This window comes from Elephantulus edwardii, unplaced genomic scaffold (assembly GCF_000299155.1).
Source record: "Elephantulus edwardii isolate Elephantulus edwardi_28Jun2011 unplaced genomic scaffold, EleEdw1.0 scaffold00022, whole genome shotgun sequence".
In the NCBI taxonomy this organism is placed as follows: Eukaryota; Metazoa; Chordata; class Mammalia; order Macroscelidea; family Macroscelididae; genus Elephantulus; species Elephantulus edwardii.
In genome coordinates, this window is record NW_006399772.1 from 10,909,283 (window position 1) to 10,918,543 (window position 9,261).

The following is a 9,261-nucleotide window of genomic DNA, read 5'->3' on the forward strand; positions in this document are numbered from 1 at the left end:
TCACTGAGTCCATGTTTTCCAACTACTGAATCTTTTTCTTTGTTCCCGACTTTTGCATTCCAGTCACCCATTATTATCAGTGCATCTTGATTGCATGTTCGATCAATCTCCGATTGTAAAAGTTGGTAAAAATCTTCTATCTTCTCTTCCTTGGCTCTGGTTGTTGGTGCATATATTTGAATGATAGTGGTATTCACTGGACTCCCTTGTATGCATATAGATATTCTTACTTATAGTTTCCTTTTATTCATGGAATAGACATTTTAAGATTTTACCAGAATACCCCCTAAAAATGTACTTAATGTTTTTAAAATACAGTATTTTGTTTTATAGGTGTACCATAATATATTTAACATATTTTGGGAGTCTTTTGTTACTATAGGAAGCTCTGGGGACCTGATTGGTAAGGAATTGAACTGCCAACCTAAAGGCACGTAGTTCGAATCTTCTAGCTGCTCCATGGGAGAAAGATGGGTTGTCTCTTCCAGGGTGATTTACAGCCTCTGAAGACCCACTTGCAGGGTCAGCAGTGAGTTGGTTCTGACTTGCCAGCAATGAGTGAGTGAGTGAGTGAGTTTATTATTCTGACAGTATTGCACTAAATATCTTTTGACATATATCTAAACCTGTTGTGCAAATTTTGGGTGTTAAAACTTTTCTTTTCTCAGAAGGATTTGATTATAATGAAGAGGAACGATATGACTGCAAAGGGGGTGAACACTTTGGAAATCAGCGAAGATTTCCTGGACACCTTTTTTGGGACTTTCAGGTATAAGTATAAATAAAAACTAAAGCAAGTATAAATTAAAACATTTCAATAGAAAACTGTAGAAGGTATAAACAGTGTCTAGTTTGAACTTTTTTTTTTTTTCATTTTTGTGTGAGTGTACCATCAAATCAGATCTGACTGGTACAGGAGGAGATTGTCCCTCCTTTTCTCAGCAGAGCATCTGGTGGATTTGAACCGTGTGCCTCTGGGATTGTAGTTGCAGCTCCTTACCACTAGGCCACCAGAGCTCCCCTAGTCTGAACTTTTTTAATAGCTGTTTTTTCATCACACATAAACCATTTATTAATGCTCTGTTACCATTCTTTTTGTGAGTAGTTTGAAGTAATTTTTAGTAAGATCTAATCATCAACCAGTGATGCTCCTTTTAAATAAAAGTTAATGGCTGCATCGTTCATGGAGAATATGTGTGGATTATACCAGGAAATAATGTTTATTATAATATTCTTGTTTGTTTATAATTGTTTTTTGTTCTTATAAAATGCTAGCCAGTTTACTGTGTGGATCATAATTATACAGTCACTTTAAAATAGAATTTTAATTCATTTTAACAGATAAACATCTTAGGTGAAAAGGATGATACACCAGTCCATTTCTGTGACAAATGTGGATTACCTATTAAAATCTATGGGCGAATGGTAAGTACAACTCAGTTTTGGTTTTGTACATGCAAGAATTTACATAGAAGTAGGATTCTAAAAGTTAGGTAGACTGAGGTACTGTTTTCTTGTTGGGCGTCAGTGACCCCATGAGACTAAGAACTGCCCCTTGGGATTAGCTTGGCTTCAGTCTTTATGGAAGCAGATTGCGAGCTCGCTCTTCTCTAGAGCTGTTGGGTGGACTCAAAGTCCTGTTAACGTACTGGTCAGCAGTCAGTTGTATAACTGCTTCTTAGTTATTGTTTAATGGCTTTAAGTTTGTAATATTTTAAATAAGTATGAAATAGCAGTGGAAAGGTCTATAATAATAATGATAACAATTTAGTACAGTTAAAGTAGGTTTTCTTTTTTTTAAATTATTATTAAATTTTATTAGTTTTAGTGAATACAGTAGGTTTTCAAATGGCTTATGAAATATATTTCTCTAAAAACGAATTTCTTTAGTCTGTTTTACTTAGTTTGTATTTATTTTGTTAAGAGAAAAAAATGCTTGTTTTTTTTATCTTAGCTGAAATGTGTTCATAATTTTGAAGCCCATCATTTTTTACTCAAAAACTAAATAATACATAATTTCTGAAAGTTAATTTTTTTTAAGCCTTATGTATAGCCTTAATTTTAATTTTACTGTGCTTTTGACACATCTTTACTTAAAGAAAGTTAGTTTTGTGTTTGTTTGGGAAAAAACAATTTACGTCAGTAGTTAATATCTGGGATGGCCGAGGGTATAGATTAAGCTTTATTTTTCTATATCTCATAGCAAGTAAATATCCTGATTGGGCTGTGAGCACTGATGTATCATTTAAGTGTTTTTCGGGTTTATTCTTAGGTTTTTTAAAATTCAGTTGATAAAAATACAGGGGAAATGCTATTTAAATATTAGACACACTTGACTACTCTAGAACACTTGTATTAGTAGACTGAGAACTCTTCATCAAGAGCTCTTAACCTGTGGGGCCCAGTTAGGACATTTCTAGGGTCTACAGCCCCCGCAGTCGTTAGCAGATATGCATACATAGGCAGCCATCAGAGATAACCGTGATTCAGCTCCAGGTCATTTGTGATAAAGTGAATATTAAAGTGAGTCACATGTTTTTGCTTTCCTGGTGCATGTAAAAGGTTATACCGTAGTCTATAATAAAATAATGTAATATTTTGAAATATAATGAGAATTAACCAAAACAAGACAAATACGCAAAGTTAGCACTTGCTGTTGGAAAAATGGTGCTTATTGACTTTTGTGATACAGAATTGCCACAGACCTTCAATTTATTAAAAAAATGAAATTACCTGTGAAGTGTAAGAACATGTTTTTCTTTGTATGCTTTTAGGACAGAAAGGGTAGACCTTTTCATGAGGTTCTCAAAGGTCTTTATAACTAAATACAGTTAATTAGCTTTTATTATACTAGTGCTTAATAAATGTTTACTTATTTCTAATGAATGCTTGTTTTGCTCCTGTTTCTTATGGGAAAATATTAAGTTGTTTTAGTATGCTTACCTGTTATGTATCTTTTCACAGATTCCTTGCAAACATGTTTTTTGCTATGACTGTGCTATTTTACATGAAAAAAAGGGAGATAAGATGTGTCCAGGGTAAGATCATTATTACATTTTAAATCCTAACATTTCTACAGTTATAACTTGCATTCCAATTCAAAGCCAGCATGTGAAGTAAACTAGAAAAAGGTGTCAGGTGTGTAAGTCAGGGTAATCTTTCAGTATCTGTTCGTGGTTGGCCATGACATTCTCCTCATAGATAGGGCAGTACGTTGTTAGTACCTATCTTAAGGCTTATTGGTAAGGAATTGTGCTGCCAGTACGAAGTTATACTGTTCTAATCCACCAGCTGCCCCATGGGAGTAAGATGGGCAGTCTCCTACTGTGTGATTTGCAGCCTCTGAAAACCCACTGGAGGGTCAGCTATGGGTTGGTCCCAACTCAGTGGTACATGACAGCAGCAAAACCACACTTCATATTGGCTAGAAAGATGAAATCTGTTTGTCATCATAGTATCATTAACTAAACCAGTGGATAAGACACTAGAAGGCTAGTATGACGTAGTGAGCAAGAATGAAAACCCTAGCATCTGAATGTCTAGGTTCAAATGCTTGCACTTTAAAAAAAATAATTTGTAGGGATCTCTGGTGGCCTAGTGGCAAGACACTGTGCTGCAATCCTGAAGGCGTGCGGTTCGAATCCACCAGATGCTCTGCTGGAGAAGGAGGGGCAATCTCATGTGCCAGTCAGATCTAATTCGATGGTACACCCAAAAAAAATCTCACAAAAAACCAAAAACCACACACACACTAAAATATTTGTATCATATATATGCTGTTTTCTTCATGTGTAAAATGGAATCGTAATCGTACCTATCTCCCTAGGTTATTATAGGTTTAAATGAGTTAATGTATAAACACATTGCTGATGAGTTATTTCTGACTTGCAACAACCCTACAGAATAGGATATAACCTCATATTAAGACATGATGAAATAAATTATTTTTTAAAGTTTCCTTTCATGAAAATTTTTTTTTAAGTTGTCAAGGTCTTAATTTTATTGAGATGCACAATCTGTGTCTACAAAAGAGCATCCAAAAATTTAAATGATGTATTGAATTGGGTAAACCAACTGCAGTAGACTTCTTTAAAGTGCCAAACAGCAAGGACTAATTTGTTTAAATTTTAATGAAAAGTTTACAGAGACTTGGGATTTCTATTTATTCATTGTTGCACTTTTCTCCCTGCCCACCCCTCCACCCCAGTTCGCTCTTCTCTTTGAAAAAGAAAATTTTTTTTTGTTACACAATCCTTCCCTCCAAGTCCACTCGACTATGTAGCCTTCGTTTTGAAAAATAGAAGAAAAATTCTTTCATTGTTATACAATCCCTCCCTTCAAGTCCACTCTACTATGCAACCTTCATTTTGCAAAGTAAAATAAAAATTCTTTCATTGTTAAACAATCCCTCCCCCTAAGTCCACTCCACTATGCAGCCTTTGTTATGGACTCCTGTTGTGACAATAATACCCAGTCATATCCCTTTTAAACAGTTCTCTCCCTCATCTATTTCAGTGCAGGATACATTAATTTACCCCATCTTTCTCAGTCACCCCCGAACCCTGATGGTAGTCCTGTTTTACAACAGTGACACTATGCAGTATTTGTCCGTTGGTGACTGAGATATTTCACTCAGCATAATGTCCTCCAGGGTCACCCATAGTGTATAATATTTCATGAGTTCCTTCTTTTTCAGTGCAGCATGTAGTATTCATAATATACCAGGGCTTCTCTATCCATTTGTTAATGGGCACTTGGGTTGTTTCCAGCTCTTTGCTATTGTGAACAAAGCTGTGATAAACATGGGTGTGCAGAAAAATGTTTCTTAAAGTTGGCTTTCTTGCTCCCTCAGCTCTCTGGACTCAAATTGTCACACCCCAAGTCTCCACCTAAAGTGAAAAGGGGGCTCACAAAATTTAAATTTTTTTATCTAATATTATGGATCCCATACCACACCTCAACCCGACTCTTTCTATTTCTGCTGTATTAAGCAGACTTTGTGGCAAAGAATGAAATAAAAAAATTATCTTGAGGCATTAAGAAAAGATTAGTTAAGGAGGGGCAGTCTCCTCCATCAGTCAGATCCAGTTTGACTGTATACACTCACACACACACACACAAATGTAAAAAATTTAAAAAAAAAGATTAGTTACATTTAATACTTAGTGTTTAGAAAAGTTGTTTTGTATGGTGTCGAGTGAGAACCCACTCACAGCTGATCCTCCTGAGGGTTTTCAGAGGTACTTAATTACATGGGAGGAGATTGCTTGCCTGCCCTTCTTTTGAGGAGCAGCTAGTGGATTTGAACCATATGCCTCTGAGAGTGCAGCACAGCTTCATACTACTAGGCTACTAGAGCTGATAGAAAAGTAGTAGTAGTAGTAAACTTGTTTGCCTCTTTAGAATGATTGAGACCCAAGGGACTCTGTCACAGTTAACATTTGAATTTCAGTTGTTTATATTAATCCTAATGATTAGAATGATCTATTTCTTTAGAACCTTCTACTTACTATCTTTCACTTGGTATATTATTTGCAAAAAACCATACTGTTCATTAAATATGCAATTTTGAATTCTATTAGCAAGTGGCATGTTCTCTGAATTGCCCTTCTTAGATGTGTAGAACTGTTTGAGATCATTAGATAAATTCAAGATGAGGAGAAGAAGAAACACTCAGGGCTGTTGAGTTGGATTTGACTCAGAACTGAGCCTCCATTTGGGTTTCGAGACTGTAAATCACATGAAGGAGATTACCCCTCTTTCTCCTTCAGACACACTGGTGGATTTGAACCCTCAGAGAGGTGTGACCTTTGGGTTAGCAGTACAACTCTCTATAGACTAGAGGTCCCTGTTAGGAAGAAGGAGGTGTTTTGGTGTTTGGTATTTTTTTTAAAGTACTCTGATAATTTGTTTTCATTCTTAAGAGTTCTGAGGTTGATAGAAATGCTGATCTTTTATAGCTAAAGACTCATGCACAGGAACTATAACTTTGAATTGTGAACTTTGTTGATATTTTGCACAGCAGTTGAGTTTTTAAAATAGCTATATCCCTGAGATGAAGTGCATTATTTTTATATTCTGATTTAAATTTGATTTTTCCCCCTCCCTTTCTGATTTAGCTGTAGTGATCCTGTGCAGCGAATTGAGCAGTGTACCCGAGGTTCTCTCTTCATGTGTAGCATTGTTCAAGGGTGCAAGAGAACATACTTATCTCAGAGAGACTTACAGGCTCATATCAATCATCGCCATATGAGAGCTGGAAAACCTGTTACCCGAGCTTCGCTTGAAAACGTTCATCCTCCGATTGCCCCACCACCAGCTGAAATCCCTGATCGTTTCATAATGCCGCCAGACAAGCATCATATGAGCCATATCCCGCCAAAGCAGCACATCATGATGCCACCACCTCCTCTGCAGCACGTGCCACACGAGCACTATAATCAGCCCCATGAGGATATCCGGGCTCCTCCAGCAGAATTGTCCATGGCTCCACCTCCACCTCGGTCGGTCAGTCAGGAAACCTTTCGTATTTCAACAAGAAAACACAGCAATTTAATAACTGTCCCTATTCAGGATGACTCAAATTCAGGTGCTAGAGAACCACCTCCTCCTGCCCCAGCACCTGCTCACCATCATCCTGAATATCAGGGTCAACCAGTGGTATCGCACCCTCATCATATTATGCCTCCACAGCAACATTATGCACCACCCCCACCTCCTCCACCACCAATAAGCCATCCAATGCCACATCCTCCCCAGGCCGCAGGTACTCCTCACTTGGTTTATAGCCAAGCTCCACCTCCACCAATGACCTCCGCTCCACCTCCAATAACCCCACCCCCTGGACATATTATTGCCCAGATGCCACCTTATATGAATCATCCTCCTCCAGGACCTCCCCCACCTCAACATGGTGGTCCACCTGTAAGTGCACCCCCTCCTCACCATTATAATCCTAACTCTCTACCCCAGTTCACTGAAGATCAAGGAACTCTCAGCCCTCCATTTACACAACCAGGGGGAATGAGTCCTGGTATATGGCCTGCACCAAGAGGGCCGCCTCCTCCTCCACGAATGCAGGGGCCGCCTTCTCAAACCCCACTTCCTGGACCACACCATCCAGATCAGACAAGATATAGACCTTATTACCAATGATAATAGTGTTTTGAACTGAAGAGATGAGGAAGAAAAAAAAACCCAACATACATAGCCAGCCTTTTAATTAAGCTTTGACTGTTCGGGGAAGGAAGAACACCTCTCACAGAGGGGGCTATAAAACACTTTAGGGTCTTGTTGCCGAAATTGGTTTTAAACCTTGATCTTAGGACTGATTTCAAGTACTATACTGTCGTGCATATGAGTGGCTCAGTTGAGCACAGCTCTGTTTTAACAACTTTGTTCTCCTAGTGGTAAAACAACCCAGAGGTGACCATTTGTAATATTATTTCCTGGAAAAAAAAAAGAATTGTTTGTTTTCATCGTTCCATTTGCAAAAGTATTGCTTTTGTTACATCCAGTCTTTAGTTTTTCTTGTGATGCATTTTGTTAACCTGTGTAAACTGATTAAATTTCAAAATGGTTGTAAAGAATGCTATTTTTATGTGACTTTAAGTACAGCCACATACTGTTTTTGAAAACTATTTGTTTTACCACTAATTTTCCAAAGTTAGAATAAAAAAAAATTCTAAAAGTGAAAATCTATAATAGGATTTACTGTAAGGCAGACAGTAAAATGGCAGAAAATTATTTCACATTGTAGGCACTGAAATTTTGAGGTATAGTAATTATATATGTGCTTCACTCGGATGCCTTTTCTTAGGCAGCCTGAGGAGCACCAGAATACATTGGAATTCTAATACTAAAATATATTTATGCTCATAATACTAGAAAGCATTACTAATTGTTGAAAGGATACAACAAAAAGCTGATCCCATAGGCTTCAAACTAGTGGGGAATGCTATTATGCAGGCTTTATATTGAATGGCTGGAATCACATAATGTACCACACTTCGTAATGTTAAATAACAATAATGTTTAAGTGGTATTATTTAGATAAAGTGTGTCCTACTCTGTTCATTGTCTTGAAATATTTAGGGATGAATACGCTTGATATGCTGCCTCATTTCATGGTAGTTTGATCCTCTGCTTAAGTGGTTTCTTGTTTATTAGTTTTAAATCATTTGAATGCCAGGGTGGAATTAGGATAAAATGTTAATGAAAGCCGTTCTTGTAATGACATATTTGCATCTGCTCAGGTCTCATTACTGTATGATAAAGGTTTTTCCTCTAACTTGAAATTGAAAAACGGTTATTTCTTGCTTTTATTGGAGCAGTCTAAACTTGGGGACATTTTAATATGACAGTAACAGTGAAGACTCCCAGGTGATTTTTGTGTTGAAAAAAAGTAATGACTAAATTGTGTATTTCAGTCCTTCTTAAGGTGCCTTTGAGTCAGCTTTTGCATTATAGGGACTTGATATAGTCCAATTAAGAAAACCACTTTTAGTTTATACCGAGCTCGTATGTATAAATTGAGATTCTTAGGATATTATTAGATATCCTTTGAATAAACCCCTGTGAAGGTTTTTCTGCCCCCTAAAATGGTGCATAATAGAAACAAAATGTATAGTGTGCAAATTTCATTTATTAGATAGTTAATAGGGTTATCAATTTAGAATACTTCTTATTGCGAAGGGTCAACTGATTGGTAATTTGTCATTCTGTCAGATTCAGGAAAAACCGATTCCCATCATGGATGATTTGATGCAGAGGCATCTCTGAGCTCACAACTGAAGTTAGAAAGAATATTTCATCCTTTAACCAACCAAAAACAACTAATAGAATTCAAAACAATAGTTTTTCATGCCTAGCAATTTGAGAGTCCAAATGTTACTATAATATTTCTAGTGAGAAAAGCTTGTTATTAGAAACATGAGAATGAACTAGTGTGAAATGATGAGGAATGCTTCAGGCATCACTGGAGGTGATTGAACTGGTGCAAGCATGATTTTCACGCCCCAGTTTAGGAGCTGTTGTTGCCTTAGTACTGTTGAAAATCTAATCCCAGTCTTTGTTTCATGTAATAAGAAAATAGCCAAATTCACCTAAGAACTGCTTCTCAACTGTGAAGAGTTCTCTTGGTTGGTTGGGTTTTTTTTTTTTCCTTCTTTTTCTTTTTTTAAAATTCACTAGGGTTGATGTGGTATGACACTTCTTAGCCAAACTTACATCTTGGAGGGGGGAAAAAATTATCAGTATCAT

The 9,261-nt window shown here is 37.0% G+C and overlaps 1 protein-coding gene across 2 annotated transcripts in view; it reads left to right on the plus strand.

Annotated features, from left to right (window-relative positions):
• CBLL1 (Cbl proto-oncogene-like 1, E3 ubiquitin protein ligase) overlaps positions 1-7,586 on the plus strand; it is a 17,250-nt gene extending 9,664 nt beyond the window's left edge. The window contains exons 3-6 of one of the 2 annotated variants that reach the window (XM_006882628.1): positions 669-769; positions 1,342-1,425; positions 2,965-3,038; positions 6,120-7,586. In XM_006882628.1, coding sequence (XP_006882690.1) covers positions 669-769; positions 1,342-1,425; positions 2,965-3,038; positions 6,120-7,155 — 1,295 coding nt within the window. In that variant the 3' untranslated portion in view covers positions 7,156-7,586. The remainder of the gene's footprint in view (positions 1-668; positions 770-1,341; positions 1,426-2,964; positions 3,039-6,119) is intronic. The other variant, XM_006882629.1, reaches the window with a different exon arrangement.
• Positions 7,587-9,261: the final 1,675 nt, after the last annotated feature.